We start from the raw sequence: 17,937 nt of genomic DNA, 5'->3' as shown, positions 1-17,937 counted from the left end.
AGCAGAAGATTCGAAGCCTGTTCAGCGATTTCTGGCCAAAATAGAATTAGAATTCCTATTGAAGCAAAGCCATCAGCTCTAAATCCATTGATGATTTCTGTGCCGAGGTTTAAATTGGCTCCAAGTATCTAAGCCTATGGGGCCAGACCAGTTAAATTAAGGTCAGGGGATTACCTTCAGACATCACCCTGCTTCCTGACACGTCATTAATCTTATCACTTAACCGGTGTTTCCCATTTGTTTGTCTTTCATTAAGTGGGAGAAACCCTGAAGCGAAGGAGTCCATGGAGCCTGAGAGCGGGACTCCCGGTGCTTCTCTGCCGGCTTCGGAAGTTGTTGGTCCAGAAAGTTCTTTCAGCAGGAGAGAAGTGATACAGTCTATTTCCGTTCAAGGCGCAGGGTGGCTCTCTTCCCCCCTGTGGAGCCCCCGCTCCAAAGCGAGAAAAGCGAAATTAGAAGGTGAAATGTCAAGCGACGGAGCGTGGCTGGATGACCACTCGGATTTTACCAGCGCATACTTTTCACGCAGAGCATCAGTGTAAGTTTTTGCTACTTCTAACGGCTGATTGTAATTAACTTTTAAAATATGAAAAAAAAGGTCCCTTAACATTCACACGCGTATACAAAAATATGGATTTTACTTTATTGTTGAAAGCTGAACGTTTTCTCAAAAGAAAAGGGTGCAAAATCTGATATTCTTAAAAACATTGTTTTTCTCTCTGCCGGTGTCTGTTTTGGCTCAGCTGGTCTATGTAGAGCTCTTTCTGCTGCTCCAAACGGACGCACATTGACACCCATTCCGCTACTAATGACTATAGAAAAAGTTTTGTATTTTATCAGAAACAAAAAAAACCTGGGCATTTCTCCGTTGTACTTTCAAACTTGGTAAGGGCTTCCTTGGTAATATTAACACATTATAATACTGCGTTGGAAAGATTCAATGAGAAATTTAGCATAGTTGGAAATGTGAATAAAAAAAGGAAATAATTATGACTACAACTGTGAAAAAATTTAATTGCAAGTCAGCCATTATCCCTCCTGGAATGCAGACTTTAGGGGACCCTTGATTTAGTCTGTTTTGTTTTTTCAACCTTGAACATTTTTTTTTCTCGGTACAAATAGAACAAAATGAAACTATGTCCTTTAACCAATGCCAACAGAGAAAAATAGAAAAGGAAAGCTTTCGTGCGTTTATTTTGTGTTTATAACTGAAAACACCAGACAAATGCCATGTTCTGTTGTAATAATATTTTTGAAATGTCTGTTCAGACTGTAATATTTGGAAAACCCTACTTATTATAAAAAGTAGGGTTCCCCCTACTTTTATAGGGGAACCCCTACCTTGTTAGGGTTAATCAATTGATGATCAATTAATCAAATTAGTCTTGATTAATTGATTGATTATCTTTTTCTTAAACTATGCTCAGCACAAGAGGCTCCAACTTTCTTTTTATTTGCCAGTTTGATGTCCATCACCTGTGCAGCTCCTGAATCAGCCACTGTTTACTAGCAGCTGTGCTTCAGTTGTTTATCATTACTTGGCTTCCTGTGTTTGATTTCAGGATCAATGATCCTCAGGCAGATATGACACCAAGGTTTCTGAAGAGCATGGGAAACCTGGACATCATCTCCCACAAGGACAGATGTGACTGCCAAGATTCTCATGACCTCCATGACCCACTAATGAAGGCTCTTCACCGCAGAACGTCTGTTCCCGTTACTCCAATCCTTAGTGCTCCTGGTAAGACGGATTGCTCCTTACGGCCTTCAGTTTCTCCCTGTCCTCCCATTTGTCTTTGCTCCAACAAGTTGCCCTTTGCTCCTTATGTTCGGCCTTCAGTGGATCCAAACAGTGTACCCTGTGGCCTCGGAGAAGGTTGCCCATGGATGAGAGGGCTCCTGGGAGGAGGGCTGAGATGGATGGGATCTGTGGCAGAGCTCTGCCAGGGAGCTCTCAACCATGCCGGGGAGCTGCTGGCTGCTGAGGGTTGTGCCCTTTCCCTTGTGAGAAAGATCTACAGTGGAGAAAGTGATTTAGAGGAAGTGATATCCTTGACAGCAAATGGGTGCAGCCAGGCACATCAGAAAATACTGCAGGGTGTCATGGAGCTGGTTTTGGCTACAGTATCACCAATAAACCTAAGAGATGCTCAGAAGGTATTTTATTTTACATAGTACCTTGAAAAGGTTTCTGTACCTCCAAACGTTGTCAGATTTGGTCATGTTACACTATAAAAACATAGCAGTTTACCATAAGGAAAACATGTGGTTTTTCAGATAAGACCAAAAACTTTACTTTTTCAATTACTGTGTGGTGGAAAACTGACTCTGACTGTAACCCTTAACACAGTACCACCTCTAAATATCAAAAATAGGATAATGGGATAAAGAATACTTTATTGATCCAATGAATGTTAATGATTTAGTCAAAGTTTGGATTTTTAATTAACTTAATTGTTCATAGACTGAGTTTAAACTTTTTTCTGTGTAACAATGGTAAAAACATACTATATACATTTTGATATATATATAAGCATTTCATTTCCTTACACTCTCTAATTATACACCACTTTGGGTTGATCTATCACACAAAATTTTATTGAAGTTTGTGTTGTTATGTTTTCCATGTGACATAAAGTGGAATATTCAAGTTTGGAGTGAAAGACTTAAATCTGAATTCACCCTATTTAACCTCATGTGTTCTCTAGTTTAGTGTCATGTTTGACAACATGGTTGTCTCATGGCTAGTGGGAAGCAAGTCACAAAGTCCCAGATGGAGTAGCTGCTTTTAATCCTTTCAGAATTAGTCTACTGATAAAGTGGTTTGCTAAGCTGAAGTAATTAGCAATTATGCTGTGCTTTCAGTGTGGCACCTTTTGGCTTTAACCAGGTTTATTCACCCAAACATTCACTTAAAGCTGTTCCCAGTAAATATGTGAACAAAACAGATGCTGCACTTTCATTTTCTGTAATGTTGGCATACATTTCAAGTTCAGTATAATAATTACACATGAAGAGGGTTTAGGAACCAAACTGAGTCTTCCTTTTTCCCCAAAAACCTGCAATGGTGGAGTAAAATGCATGATTTACTTGATGACATTTGCACAGGCACTGACCTGCACCATGAGGAAAGGTGGCAGAGGCCACTAAAAGGCTTACAGCTGATGCCCTCTCCAGCCCTCGTCTTTATGGCCAGTGTCATTAGGGATGAGAGTTATTTCCTGGTACAGTGAGAACACAGGTAATCCTTGGTCGGGACGATATGGAAAGGTATTCTAGCAATTCCAGCTATTCCAGTTATTGATCAGTCACAAGCATTCAAATTGTTGAAGTCTTTTCACATTTTGTTATTTTGCAACTACAAACTTCAGTGTTTATATGATTGATGGTTTTCATATATTTTGTTTTAGATAAAACAGGGAAAGCAGAGTGTGCATTTGTATTAATTCCTTTTGACTCAATATTTGTTTGTGCTTATTTTTACCAAAGTATCTCAATCTCAGCCAGATGGCTTAGAGTATATGTAAAAAATCGATTTTTAAGCTTTGCCAATTGTTTTCAATTATATTTAGGTTTGTACTTTGACACTGTTCTATTCTATTGGAAGAATATGGTTTAATAAACCATATTTAGGTTTACTTCAAGGTTTGCCCAGTAATTACCACTCCCTGTCCACTATGTACAGCTTCTCTGTATAGAGCTGTAAAGAGAAGTTGTACAACTCCCAAAAGCACAATTCTTTGTGTTTGTGTCCCAGATAAAATTCAAGTCAAATCCATCAAGGCATCTGGTTGTTAAGGGTTCAAAGTGAACAAATTCCTTTGCAAGGCTCAATGTGGCTGCATACTATCAAAACGTTTCTGCATGGAGGTTGGTTAATAAGTAATATATGCTGTTGCCAAATTGCACAAACATCTAACAGTTTTTTGGTACCTGTCTTACATGCGTATGTTTTTAAAATAAGTGAGGCCCTCGGAAATAATATTGTAAGACCTGTTTTATTTGTTTGCTTCTGCAGGATCCCAAGTTCAAAGTAGACAGCAAACAGTGCCTAAAGATTAGGACAGTTTTGAGTGTTCCTATCAAGAACCACAGGCGAGAGGTAACATTCATCACAGTTCTATTTGTGTATTGATTTTGCACCTGATGTTTTATCAATACTACATAACAATGAGATATGTGATTTGTTTTTTAGGTGTTGGGTGTGGTGGTAATGATCAACAAAAGAAAAGGCTGTGATTCCCATCCTGCTTTTACCTCCATGGATGAAAAGGTGAGAAATGAAACCAGTGGATGAGAGTCTTTGTTAGAATATATATCAATAGCTCCAGATTCTGGGAGCTACTGACCAAATTTTTGTTCAGTAACAGTAAATTTATTAAATGTTATTAATCAGGTGCTATCCAATCATATGGATGTGTTGGGGATGGTCCTGGAAAACATCCAGCTGTATGAGAGTTCAAGACAAGAGGCTAAGCGCAGCCAGGTAGCAACATGACGTCTTTTGTGTGTCCACATCATAAATCCCTCAATGTGCATGCATACTTTATATCTGTGTGTCTGTAAGGCTCTGATAGAAATGGCACAGGTGTTATCAAGGGAACATCATTCTTTTGAGGTTCTGCTGAGCAAGATGGCTGCCACAATCATGCCTTTCACGCATGCTCAATACTGCACTATCTTCATCCCCAGTGACCAAACCTCAGTCACAGAGGATGATCAGGTTGATCTTCTAATTAACATCATAGTTTGCATTTTATTAGTTGTATCACATTTCAGGTTTGTATTACATCATACAACATTGTATTTTCTGCTGCTTTTTGGATTTTACTGTAGATCATATTCTCATGTGTGATACACTTGGAGTGTGAAGAGCTTGGATCAACTTGCCAGATCTACAGAAGGTATGTCCTACAGAAAATGAGACCTTTTGACAATTTAATGTCTTTCATTTTTAGATTTTTGGGGAAAAAAAAAATCTTATATGTATATTATTTTTAGGGAGCATAACATCAGTGATATAGATCTGTCACATGCTTGTGAAACAATGAGGACTACAGAAACTGTTAATATGGCAAAGAGCTCTATTGAATCAGAGAGGAGTACCATCTGCTGCCCTGTGAGAAATGAAAGGTCAGAAAACGTTATTGGTAAGTTTCTTGATTGTATGTATTTATCACTTACTTTTATCAAAAATGATTGTTGAGTGATTATCAAACTTTAAAGTATAGTTTGATCAAAAAATGAACAGAAAACAGACATAAAAATATATGTCTGTTTTAAAAAAAAAAATTTTTTTTAGAAGTCACTAATCTGAAGTCCAAAAGAAGAGTTCCAGGTTCTGGGAGCTACTGAACAGAAGGCTTTCCATTTTGATAACATGGAGTTTCATGGCTTCTTTTACACCTTTACAGATTTATTCCCAAAAAAATGATATTCACTGAAATATTGAGGTTTTTTAACAATTCAAATTAAAAATTAGACTCATATTTGATGTGGATTCATCACAAAGAGAGTGACATATAATTGGAGCAGCATGATTTTTTTGCTAAAGACTGAACACTATTAAACATTCTGAGTTGCTCAATGTCTGTTTTTCTCTCATTTAGCTGTATGCCAGCTCATGAACAAACGGACCAGAGACTCAGATGAACTGGAACCCTTTAATCGATATGATGAGCGACTCCTGGAGGATCTGGCTGTGTACTGTGGTCTGGCCCTGCAGTATGCTCAAGCTGTCCAGATGACTGAAGTGAGAAGGGCCAGCATAGAGGTTACAGAAGAGGTAGGAGACTGTTGTATGTTGTCCTCTTAGTCACAGTTTTCAGGTTGCTCCTAATGACATCATTCTATTTATAAAACAAATATAATCCTAAAAGTTGTTTTTCAGGTCTGGTTTATATCAGTCTGGAACATTAAGCCTGGAAACTGATTTTAATATTTTTCAAGTCTAATGGGTCTGTGAAAAGAAATTACAGTATGTAATTTCCTTGTTTCTGTCTCTACTTATTTTTGCCCTTCTTTTCCTCTTTCCTACCTCGTATTATTATCTGCCCTTCCTGTATTGTGTCCTATCTCCCTTCTTTTCAGGAAAGATACACAGAAATATGTTCTTTCCTCCTTCTTACATCCTTCTCTCTTTCCTTCCTACTTATTGTTCTGCTTTCTATGTGTCTATGTACCCTTCACTGCTTTCCTTTTTCATACCAATCTTCCTTTTGACCTTCCCTCCATCATTAGATCTTTACATCTTGCCTTCCTTCTTTGCTTCCATCTTACCTTATTTAATTTCTTGTTTCTACATTACTTCCTTGTTCTTCCTTGTTTTATTCCTTTTTATTTTCCTGATGTTCTTCATTGTTTTCTCCCTTGTTTCCTTTCTTCTTTCATCTTTTGTTTCTCTGTATAGTTTTCTTCATTAAGTCTGAGATATGCAAGAAGATTGTTTTGTGTCTGGTCAGTGATTTCTGTGTATGTTTGGCTATAATGTCACAAATGACCTATGCCTTAATAGAATGTTCTGACAGCTTTTAAAGGAATCCCTAACCCTTTAACCCTGGAGAGCACAGTAAATGTGCTCAGATTATTCCATAAATTTGCCATACAAAGGTGTAGTTTTTGGCATTGTTGCCTCTCTTCATGATGTGAAATATGAGAATGTTTATTAATTGTGGTTCTGAGTATTAGAAAAATATGTTTCTTACTTTGTTTATAAATTTTTAAATGCACTTATGTGGATGTTAATCTTGCAGATTCTTGCCTACCACCTCACTGCAACAGAAGAGGACATTAAGGCACTGCAGGTAATTTCTTTTTTTTTTTTTTTGCTCTATCCTTTCTTTCTTTCAAAGTAGAATCTACATCTTGACTGATGTGATACTTACAACAAAAAAAAATAAATAAATAATACACCTGACAAAAACACTTCCCTTTGGCTATTAAACAATGTTTTTTGATTACAAAAATAATATGCACATTTGTTTGTTTGTGTGTGGTGATGATGATGGTGTTGGTTTTGCAGGAGACCACAATCTCATCAGCAGAATCACTGAATATTTTGGACTTCCATTTCACTGATTTTGGCCTACCAGAAGATGCCACCACTCAGGCCACAGTTCGAATGTTTCTGGACCTGAATTTAGTGCAGGACTTCAACATTGATTACAAGGTGTCTGATCTGCTTTGTTTCTATTAAAGCAAGCTTAATTTGTAAATCAGATTTCCTTCTCTCTAAACCATAATACCAATATGTCCATTATCTTTCTTTCCTGCATAGAGCCTTTGTCAATGGGTCCTCACAGTGAGACGTGGCTACAGGAGCCACGTTCCTTATCACAACTGGAGCCATGCACTGAGCACTGCTCAAAGTATGTTTGCTATGTTAATGGCAACAGATCAGCTACAGGTGAGTGAATGTATGAGTCACAGACTAATAAATATGGAGGGTATTTTTATATGTACAATAGTGCGTGTACAAGTGAAGTATTCCTTTGAATGACAGTATCAACTTTTGACTAATTGTAAACTTTGACTGTCAGAGTTTACCGTCAGGTAAACATAAATCTGGGTGAATAACTGATGCGGCTTTGTCTGATTTTTTTTTTCTTCTTCTTTATTTCTATTGTTTGAAGAGCATCTAAATATTCAAATGTATTTTTGGGTCATTTCTTCAATAAACAAAGATTTAATGCAGTTATTATTGAGTTACAATAATAAGAAGCAGATTTAGACAGCTGGAAATGGCAGGGAGTTTCTGGGGAGGGGACCGTGTATATAAAATAAAAAAAAACAACAGCATATATGTTTTTGCTCATCTCATTTGATCAAAATGTATACAAACTATACACAGAGATTGGCTCAAACATAAAAAAGAAAGTATTTTCTTATACATGCGACAAGAAAAATGAAGCTGATTATACTCATTTATTTTGATCTTCAAACCTTCCTTTTAATGTCTTTGTGTCTCAGAAAAATTTTTCTCGGCTGGAGATCTTAGCATTGATGATAGCCACCCTCAACCATGACATTGACCACAGAGGAGTTAGCAACTCCTACATAGAAAGGTGAACTTTTTTTCATTCAACTCATAATTTATTTTTCAAATAAGCATTTATATGTCATAAAGACTAGTACTTCTTGAACACTTTCACATTTTGTTACATTATTTCTACAAAATTTCATGTATTTTACTGGAATTTGATGTGATGATGAGCAACACAAATTACAGCAAAATTGTGGAAGAGAAATGATTGCTGGTTTCCCTATCACAAAGATCTACATACATCTATATATTCTAAATCATAAATGCAAATCTGAAAATCATTTGCATTGATCACCATGTTCCCTGATAGCCATAAATAAGATATTGTACAGTCAATGAAGTTTGCTTGGTGAGAAACATCATGGAGACCAAGGAACATAACGGACAACTCAGAGAAAAAGTTGTTAGAAGCTTAGAAACATTTTCCAAAGTTTAACCTTCTATAGATGACTGTTCAGTCCATCATCTAAAGCCAAGACATGGAAGATAGTCTGCAAATGGAAGACATACAAAACAACTGTCAACATGCTCTGGTCTGGCTGTGAAGGCCAGAGTTTATGTAGTTTGGTACATGTTAACCTTGTATCACACTCCATGATTCTAAAGTAAATCAAAGAAAAACTCCAAAATATTTTCATGAAACCTAGTACAGTACACTAATGCTTGCTATTAATGATATGGAAGTGTATGAAATCCAAAGAATGTAGACGAAGATCAATATTTGCGGAATTACGTTCTCTCTTATTGGACACCAGATTAAACAAAAATCAGCATGCCACAAAAAGAACTGCATAACAACATTGAAGAAAACGCCACCATAGAAGTGGTGGTGTCATGATATGGGAATGCTCTGCTGCAGCAGGACTTGATCAGCTCAACATAATGGAATTCATCATGAATTCTGCCACATATCAGATGGTGCCAAAGATAAATGTGAGAAGATCTGTAGAAAAATTAAAGGTGTGACTGATTCTGGTCATACAACATGACAATTACAGAAAACATACCTGAACATGGAAATTTATGGTCTAAGATTAACTCCAGGTCTTGATTTAATTGAAATGTTGGGAGATGTAAAACAGACTGTACATGCAAGAAATCTCTCAAGCATCTCAGCTGAAAATGAAGAATAGAATAAGCTGACCTCAGACCACTGTCAAACACTTGTTGACACCTATAAGAAGCCTCTCATTGAAGTTTGTTTAATTAAAGTGGTAAAACTAGCAATTAGGGAGATGGGCGTCCTAGTTTTTTTCTCAGCCTCAGCTAAGAAATGCATTTTTGAGAAAACTTCTTGGACCCTGCAAAAGATTTAAGACTGGTCCAGAGGATCACCTTCCATCAATACTGAATTGCCAAAACCATGTGTACCCTTTCTCTCCACTTCACCATTATGCACTACTTTGTGTTGGCTCAAAATTGACAAAATGTGAAAACATTTAAAGAATCTGGATACTTTTGCAAAGCAGTTTACGCTGTGTTCTTTCTGTCTTGTAGGTCTCAGCAGCCTTTAGCTCAGTTGTACGGTCACTCCTCTTTAGAGAACCACCACTACAACCTGTGCATCTTCATTCTGAATAACACCGTAAGAGCTGATCTCCTTGTCTTTTTATTATTATTTCTTCAACCTTTTCTGTTGTCTCTTTTTAAATTATGTCTTCCTCTCTTACTCTATCTATAATTTTCTTTTAGGGGAGCCAGATCCTCAGCAACTTATCAGATGAGGACCACAGAGCTGTACTGCACATGATCAAAAGGGCAATCCTTGCTACTAATCTTAACATCTACATGCAGTATGTTTGGAAAAAAATAGTCAAAGTAGGAAGATCCGGCTTTGCATAAGAATAATTCTAACCCCTCATAAATTCCTTTACTGTGCTATTTGTAGAAGAAGAGGAGAATTTTTTTCCCTTGCTGAGAAAAGCCGGGTGAACTGGAGGAGTGAGAAACAAAGAGATTTGCTGAGGTGAGAGTGAAGATGATACTTTTGAGAGTAATTTATAACTATGTGTATAGTAAGAGAGTGAAGAGTTGTTTTTTATGTTATTAATTTATCTGACAGATCAATGCTGATGACAGCTAGTGACCTATCTGCTATCACAAAGCCTTGGCCCGAGCAAAAAAGGGTAGGCCTCAGAAAATTCTGATTGCATGAACAAACAGTCTTTTTGATTTATTACTTGCATTTACCTTCATTTCTTCTCCTTTGAGATTGCTAACCTTGTTGCCATGGAGTTCTTTGCACAAGGGGACAAAGAGAGAGAGGAGTTTAAAACCAAACCTATCGTAAGTTGCACTTCGTCAGGAGTTTCTAGTACAGTAATACTGTAATACAGATATTGCTAACAAAGCTTGGCCATTTTTTTTGCCTTGTTTTGTGATACAGTCTGTTAAACAGTTATTTATGAGATAGTATAGTAAACTGACAACATGGTGACTGCACTTTGGGCAAAACTGAATTAAAAGGATTTTTATTGTATTTTGATTTTGTTTTTCTAATAGAATATGAATGTATTTTTAAATTACATCTATATTCTAAATGAATACATCCATATTAGAAGCTGGTTTAACTTCTTCCTCATCAGGACGTAATGGACAGAGAAAACAGTACCCGTCTGCCATACATGCAGGTTGAATACATCGATGAGATCTGCCTCCCTCTGTACAAGGTCTGACATTGCAATTGATGTTTTAGGTACTGTGCTTTGCTCAAGTATGGCCCAAACTAAACATCTTTTTAGTTTGGGTCATATTGTAACTATAAATTTCAATTGATTTTATTAGAAGTTGATGTAGTAGATCAAAACAAAGTAGCAAGTTTAATGAAATTGTAGCTCTGGATGTGTGTTTTTTAGTTGGATGGAAGGGAAACCTCTGGCCTGGTCTGAAGTTTTTTGCAACCTTTGACATTTTTCCCCCAAGAATATGCTGTATCTAGCGCCATCCTTACTGAATCTAGCTCCATCAGCCTTCATGCCTCTATGTGCAAAAGCATCCCCACAACGTGCTCCTGCAACAGTAATGTCTTAAAGTGGGGACTGAATGTTTAGGGGACGTGTAGCATTAGCTTCCCTTTACAAAATGCTTTGCATGCCAGGCACAAAGTTTGAGCTAATTGGTTGATAAAACATTGTTGGTCTGTCACAGAAAATTCTGATAAAGATTATGGTTGCATTATGACAAAATGTAGAATAGTTCAATAAGTATGAAAACTTTTGTGAGGAACTACATGTAAGTAACATATAGACTCTTGTTACTTCACTCTAATTGAATCTTTACTTACCCATCCATCCTCTCTCTCTCTGTGTTCAACTCAGGCTGTGTCAAAATTATTTGACAGCTGCTCTCCATTGGTGAATGCTTGTAAGAAGAACAGAAAAAACTGGTTGCATCTTGCTGAAGGCACACGGGAAGAAAATCTTGAAGACAACTGCAGTTTATACTTTGAAACTGAAATAAGTGAAGAGGAAGAAAGAGGAGCAGAACATTTGGCAAAAGAACAAAACACATGATATTTTGAAGCCTTTTTGGACACATCAGAACTGAAAATTAATCTGGAATCCATTGTCAGTAGGCTTATTCCTCTACATACAACTGAATTTTGAGCAACAGGAATCTATAAACTTACTTTTGTTTGCACTAGACTTGACTTTTTTAGTCAGTTGGGATTATAAAACCCATCTATATGCCTAATGTTACAATGAGGAGAATGTTGGGTTTTTTTTTTTTGTTTTTTTTTTTAAAACACTTTAAAATTATGAAAGCTCAGATGACTATTAAACTGACTAAATTAATTCACAACATTTGAAGTAACGCGGGGGATGTTTCTGGATGTATTTTAAGGCACAGCCTGGCAAATTGTGAGTTCTTGTGTGAAATTATGTAGAAATAAGAAGATATCATGAACAGAATTGAAGACTTGTTCACACATTGGTACAATTTCCAATGGCTCAAGGTGTCACATTATTGTGGCAACCACTTTATGCAAGGACAAACACCATATGAATTTGCAGCCACCATACTATTTTGGAGTGAAACAGATTATTTGTCCCAGACACAAATGTGTTTTGGTGTGAAATGATCAAATCAATCCCAGAATAAAAGCAGAAGACATGGTAGAGATGCAAACTGAAGTTGGTGAGAGAGTGTCATTAATCAGTTCACAAAGAGCTATCTACAAACATAGCAAACTCTTCAAAACATAAGGATGTTGAGAAAAAGCTACAAATGTTTTGTCTCCTATTTTAGAAAGTGAGGTTTATTGTAGAGATTCATTTCAAGCCTTTATTTCTGGTCAGTTTTATTATTAGAATTTGAGTGTTGCATAATATCAATTTTAAAAAAGCCTTTTTAATATATATATGTTAGGTATTGGTGAATCATAGGGAAGACTGCTAACTTTACACAGAAGACAGTCATTGACACCCTCCACAATGAGGGTAAATTGTGAAAGGTCTTTGCTAAAGAAGTGTTTTTTTCAAACAATGTTGTACCCAAGCGTATTGACAAAAAATTGAACAGAAGTAAAAGTGTGATAGAAGACAATGCACTAGCAATGGGGATAGTTGCAGCGTTGAGAGGATTATCAAACAAAATCTATTTAACAATTTGGAGGAGCTTCGCAAAGACGGCACTGAGGCTGGAGTCAGTCCATCAAGCTACTACCCAAACAAACACCGGACAGAAAAATATTGGACTTTTTAGAAATATCCTTTATTATTTTATTTTATTTTTGTTGATGTACTAAAATATATATAATTATAAAATATTCATGAAATCGCTCACTGCTGCTGCGGCATTATTACAATCCATCCAAGTGCAATATATTTTGAGAAAAAAGTACCTACCCGAGCCAATCTGTTGGGGGCGCTGCATTTACTTAACTTAGATTGCTGCTCCTTCGGTAAACCTGGTGAAGAAGACGACGATAGAGAGACAAGAGGAAGAAAATGACAGGGCGCGCAAAAAGAAAAGCCAAACCAAATCAGGTAATTTTAGCCTCCTTTAAGCACATTTGACTGCTATCTTAACTATCCATGTAGAAGATGGACTTACGAAGTTAAGACGCGTATTGGTTATGAATACAAAAATACTGAAACTGCATCTATTAAACGCAAATGGCAGAAGTGTATGATGCGCTGAGTGAGCATCAGCAGTGGGGACCCAACATGGCAGCAGCTACACTGCTCAGTGCTGCTGGAGCACTGGTCACGTCATTTTAATGGTGGGGGGATGTTGCCATGATTTATGTTATTTATCAAAGACTACTAATGGTCTGTTACGAGCTAAGACTTAAATAATTTTATTAATACGTGTTCATAGGCTTCCCTCTTTCTAAGAAGTTCACATATCTGGTATATCAGAGTTTACTACTCTGAGCGCAAAGAGGCTACAGAGTTTTACCTGTAGTGTCTGGTATTTGGTTAGATTATTGTGTGAAAGACGAAACAAAGTGGCAAGTAATAAAGTGGAAGGAAATAATGAGTGGTTTTACAAATAGAACACGTTTGTGTTGATACTTATTAAAATCCGGTGCGTCCCGCTGTCTTTAAACATCACTTAACTAGTAAACAGAGTCCACCTGTATGTAATTCAGGCTGAATGTTAGAATGGCCTTTGACGGCTGGAGGTAGAGAAATGATGCAGACCAACCAGGTGTTTACTCATAACACTGTACAGATGACAGGATATGCAAAAGAACCTGTGTTCAGTAGGTAATCACGGAAGCTGAAAATGATCTGGACCACCAGCCTTCTATAGTCTGCTAAACTCTAAACCAGGGGTGTCAAAGTCAAATGGACGGAGGGCCAAATAAAAAATTTAGCTACAAGCCTGCGTGCGCGTTGTGAGGATCGAACGGGGGGGGGGTGCGTGCGTGCGCGTTGTGAGGATCGAACGGGGGGGGCGTGCGTTGTGAGGATCGAACGGGGGGGGTGGGGGGGGGTGCGTGCATCTCGCATTTTTTCAGACGGGGTGCCGGCTTGCTGCGGTCTGCGGGCCGGTTCTAATAATAAATCAAGATCATCCCAGGGGCCGTAGAAAATCTTCTCGCGGGCCGGATGTGGCCCGCGGGCCTTGACTCTGACATATGTGCTCTAAACATTCAGAAATGACAAAAACAATATCCAAACAATCTAATTTATAAATATTTTTCTAATATTGGAAAAATACCAATATTAAGAAAAAATTATTTCAGATTCTTCAAATGCACACCTCCATTTTCTTTGTTTTGTAAAAGGAGAGAGTCATCAAACCTTTTTCATCAACTTTACACTTTTGTCCTACTGTGAGTTAATCTGATGCCTGAAACCCTCCAAAGTTCATTGAATGTTGTGGTTGAATTGTGAAAAAGTTTTCTAAAGTTCTGGATGCCATATGGCAACAAAACACATCCAACTAATTTAACTGAACGCATGTCATTGTGGATTTCTCTGCTTCTTCATTAGGAGTCACGCTCAGCCAATGGACAGGTGAAGAAAGCCCTAACTGATAAATCTAAAGCTATGCTTTCATCAAGAGTCGACGCAGAGCAACGTGATGAGTTGGCTCAGCTGTATGGTTTTCACATGCCAGAGGATCTGTACCACTTCTGGGACTTCTGCAAGGAGCTCAGTCCTGACAACCCCTGTGGTATATACAGTGATTAAATGCAATAGTTTATACTTGTGCTAAACCATTATTTTGCTTCTCCGTTGTCTCTGGATGTTTTCAGAGACTCTGTCTTTCTCCACAGGTTTTGTGGAATTAGGAGTACTGCTGTACTACCATAGCTATCATTATTTTATGATGACTTAGACGACTCAAGGCCCATAGCTTTTTACGTGGTCATCTTGATACTAGACTAAACATTAAGTGTGCTTAAATATCATGTTATTAATCAAATCAACGCAGTTTTTATCTAATGCCAAATTACATCAATCATTTCCTCCAGTTTCTTGAGAATTATTGTTGAAATTCACACAAAATCAACAAATTGCCACAACTGGCCCTTTAAGAGCATTCATGTTATTAATTTGGCCCCAAACCAAAATGGGTTTGACACCCCTGACTATGTAGAAGCAAAATGATTTTAAAGATCCCTGTTCAGGTCATATTTTTAATGCATGAACTAGATCTGTTCTTTACTCCTTGCAATCAGCTGAAAGGCTCAACAAACAATTGAAAGCATAACACAGATCTGAAAAGAGGCTCATTCCTGAGCATATTTATTTTGGGGTGGGGAGGAAATCAGTATGCTGTTTTATGCATGTCTAAATTAAAAAAATCAGAACTAGAAATTATCTTAGCTTCTCTGTTTGTTTGTGATCTTATGCTGATTGTCTCAATATGCTTTCAATTAGGTGCCGTGAAAGACACGCTGGGTCTGCAGCTGGTCGGCCCTTTCGACATCCTGGCAGGAGCTAACAGAAACACCAAGAATCCTCAACCCAACTTTCATCTGCATTGGAGGTATTTTTATGACCCGCCAGAGTTTCAGACAGTTCTCAAAGGGAGTGAGGATACCCAGCATCACATGGGATACTACAGGTATACAGTTGCATTAATAAAGTCTCGTAGCTTTGTAGAAATTAATATGTTGGCTAAAGTGAGACCTATGAGCAGAATAAGTTGTAATTTTAATTGTTCAACTGTCAAAACATCAGAGATAGCCCAGACTCTCTGCCTTCGTTTGTTGGGGAAAATCATGCCAAGAAGGGCTGCAACATAACACAGATGGGAGATAACGTCTTTGCAGCTGTTTAGTAAGTAAACCACACTGTTCTCCATATAATCAGCTGAGAAAAAGCTGTGATTTCATACTGTTTGTTTTTCATATCTATTTCTGTCTTACATCTTACATCTCTTCTCTAGCCTGTATTTGCTGAGGAAGAAGAAAGAGAGAAATAGTAAAAGAGCAGGAGACGAGGCTTTGGAAAGCCTGGAGTCGAAGCTGAGAGACAAGGCTGAGACGTTAGGCTTTTCTTTAGAGCAGAAGACCAAAGTCATGAAACAGCGGGACAGAAAGGTGATTCTCAAACCAGGTTCTTTCATAGTCTAAAAAGTATGGAAGACTATTTTTTTCCAAACTTTTGTCCTTATATTGTCTAGATACTGCATCCATCAACCTTTTTTTACACTATCTATCCATTCTTTCAGATCTCATTCATTCCTTCCCTTTTCATGCCTTCTTTTTCCTTTGCCTTGTTACTCCAAACTTTCCAAACCTTACCTGTGCTTTTTTTTTACTTATTCACTCATTCGTGGTTGTCATTTTCCTTCATTCATCTGTTTTCTTTCCTTCCTATTTTTTACTTTGTTTCAATTTCTTCTTTCTTATTTTGCCCCTTTCCTTCTTGCTTCTTGTCCTTGCTTTGTTTATCTTCAGCTTTGTGTTCTTTCTTTGTTTCCTCCTGTGTTGTTGACCACAACTTCCTGTTTTTTCTCTTTCCTTTTTTGTTGTACCTTTTCTATTTGTTTTTTGTCTCTCCTTGCTTTTTACCTAAGGATATTAAAATGCTGTCATAGAAATAACAGAGGAAAAGATATAAATATCAGTTAAAATTCTAACAATGCTATTAATTTTTGGTTCTGCAAGCATAAACTGGTTTCATTGTCACATTAAATCAGAATTCTTATAAAGGAAATAAATATCACAACGATAAATAATATGATAATAATTATTCCCAATCATTAAAAGCCATATGTGTACAACCTATATGGAGCTGGTTTTAAAATAGAGCTCAGATGTTGATCTCCTTCTTCTCTGTAACACTGCAGGTCGTTACCAAGACCTTCCATGGTGCTGGTATTGTTGTGCCTGTGGACAAGAATGATGTAGGATACAGAGAACTGCCAGAAACAGACGGTGACCTTTTTTTCTAAAATTCTTCCTTTGATATTTTCTTTTTATGTGAACTTTTAAATGTATTTCTTTACATATCTTTCTACTAGCTGGTCTCAAGAAGATCTGTAAAGCCATTGCAGAAGCTCGGAATGATGAGGAACGTGTCAAAGCCTTTGGACCGATCCAGGAGATGATGACATTTGTTCAGTTTGCTAATGACGAATGCGACTATGGAATGGGCTACGAACTTGGAATTGACCTCTTTTGTTATGGATCACATGTGAGTTGAGTAACAGCAACCCCATTACAACCTTGGAGTAATAATTTACTTACAGTTTTGATAATTGTTAACCTCATGCAGCAATAAAGTATTGTATTATGTCTCTGACATAAGATAGTAGCTTGAATTTCACTAAGCCATTACACCTGGAGTGCAAACAGTTGTTAATCTTCATCTTTCATCCTCCAGTACTTTCATAAGGTGGTCAAGCAACTTCTACCAATGGCCTACAGCTTGCTGAAAAGGAATTTGTTTGGGGAAATTTTGGAGAGCCATCTCAGCAGTCGCAGCCATGACAACTTGGACCAACTCTCTGCACACTAAAATAAGACTCAGCAGTCCATTAGAAGTTCTCATTCTGGTTCTTATAAGCTTTCCTGCCATGTATATTTGATTACTGGTGTTTGTCATGGTTATTGCTTTTTAGTGATTCTGTTGCTGCTGTCGTTTATGGAATCATTTCAGTGATATATTGTTAAATGTGTAATAAAGCCTTTTTATATTTTTAGATGTTTGTTGTCTCTTGGTATCTTATGTTCGCTTGGTGAATACTTCATCTAATCGGGTAGGAAAATTTTATTTTAATACATTGTAATGGAAACGGAGGGCAGTGTTGTGAGTGGCCACATCTAAAATGAGCGTCATGATATCTGCCATCAGAATTACTGACTGCAGATGTAGTGTCCCACAGTCTGAACAGATCTGCCTGCTCTTTATAGCAGTCAGTATTATGTTAATGGGTTTACTGTTTGCTTTGGTGCACAATGTCAAAATTTTTAAATTTACTTCAAA

General features: G+C 37.3%; 2 protein-coding genes and 1 long non-coding RNA gene across 4 annotated transcripts; 2 read left to right on the top strand and 1 right to left on the bottom strand.

Annotated features, from left to right (window-relative positions):
- The first annotated feature begins 272 nt into the window (after nucleotides 1–272).
- On the top strand, nucleotides 273–11,696 carry pde5aa (phosphodiesterase 5A, cGMP-specific, a). 2 transcript variants are annotated; one of them, XM_044113308.1, is made up of 21 exons: nucleotides 273–538; nucleotides 1,563–1,741; nucleotides 1,841–2,157; nucleotides 4,019–4,102; nucleotides 4,196–4,273; nucleotides 4,397–4,486; nucleotides 4,568–4,723; nucleotides 4,837–4,904; nucleotides 5,002–5,150; nucleotides 5,610–5,785; nucleotides 6,753–6,803; nucleotides 7,022–7,168; nucleotides 7,277–7,405; nucleotides 7,969–8,063; nucleotides 9,539–9,626; nucleotides 9,734–9,834; nucleotides 9,930–10,007; nucleotides 10,104–10,167; nucleotides 10,253–10,327; nucleotides 10,627–10,710; nucleotides 11,359–11,696. In XM_044113308.1, the coding sequence occupies exons 1-21, from the start codon at nucleotides 285–287 to the stop codon at nucleotides 11,551–11,553; spliced, it is 2,658 nt and encodes an 885-aa protein (XP_043969243.1). In that variant the 5' UTR covers nucleotides 273–284; the 3' UTR covers nucleotides 11,554–11,696. The 2 variants fall into 2 exon arrangements, with proteins under 2 accessions (XP_043969243.1, XP_043969242.1); XM_044113307.1 differs by having other exon boundaries at nucleotides 1,563–2,157.
- LOC122829077 lies at nucleotides 8,818–12,969 on the bottom strand. Its single transcript, XR_006370322.1, has 3 exons — nucleotides 12,889–12,969; nucleotides 11,325–11,401; nucleotides 8,818–8,984 (listed from the first exon to the last, which is right to left on the bottom strand). It is a non-coding gene; the product is annotated as an uncharacterized LOC122829077 (long non-coding RNA).
- On the top strand, nucleotides 12,671–17,653 carry LOC122829076 (histone PARylation factor 1). The gene is made up of 8 exons (XM_044113309.1): nucleotides 12,671–13,029; nucleotides 14,488–14,671; nucleotides 15,382–15,568; nucleotides 15,685–15,783; nucleotides 15,893–16,046; nucleotides 16,799–16,886; nucleotides 16,973–17,145; nucleotides 17,335–17,653. The coding sequence occupies exons 1-8, from the start codon at nucleotides 12,991–12,993 to the stop codon at nucleotides 17,467–17,469; spliced, it is 1,059 nt and encodes a 352-aa protein (XP_043969244.1). The 5' UTR covers nucleotides 12,671–12,990; the 3' UTR covers nucleotides 17,470–17,653.
- The last annotated feature ends 284 nt before the right edge of the window (nucleotides 17,654–17,937 follow it).

Source organism: Gambusia affinis, linkage group LG04 (assembly GCF_019740435.1).
Source record: "Gambusia affinis linkage group LG04, SWU_Gaff_1.0, whole genome shotgun sequence".
Classification (NCBI taxonomy): Eukaryota; Metazoa; Chordata; class Actinopteri; order Cyprinodontiformes; family Poeciliidae; genus Gambusia; species Gambusia affinis.
This window is presented reverse-complemented; position numbering and strand designations above follow the sequence as displayed.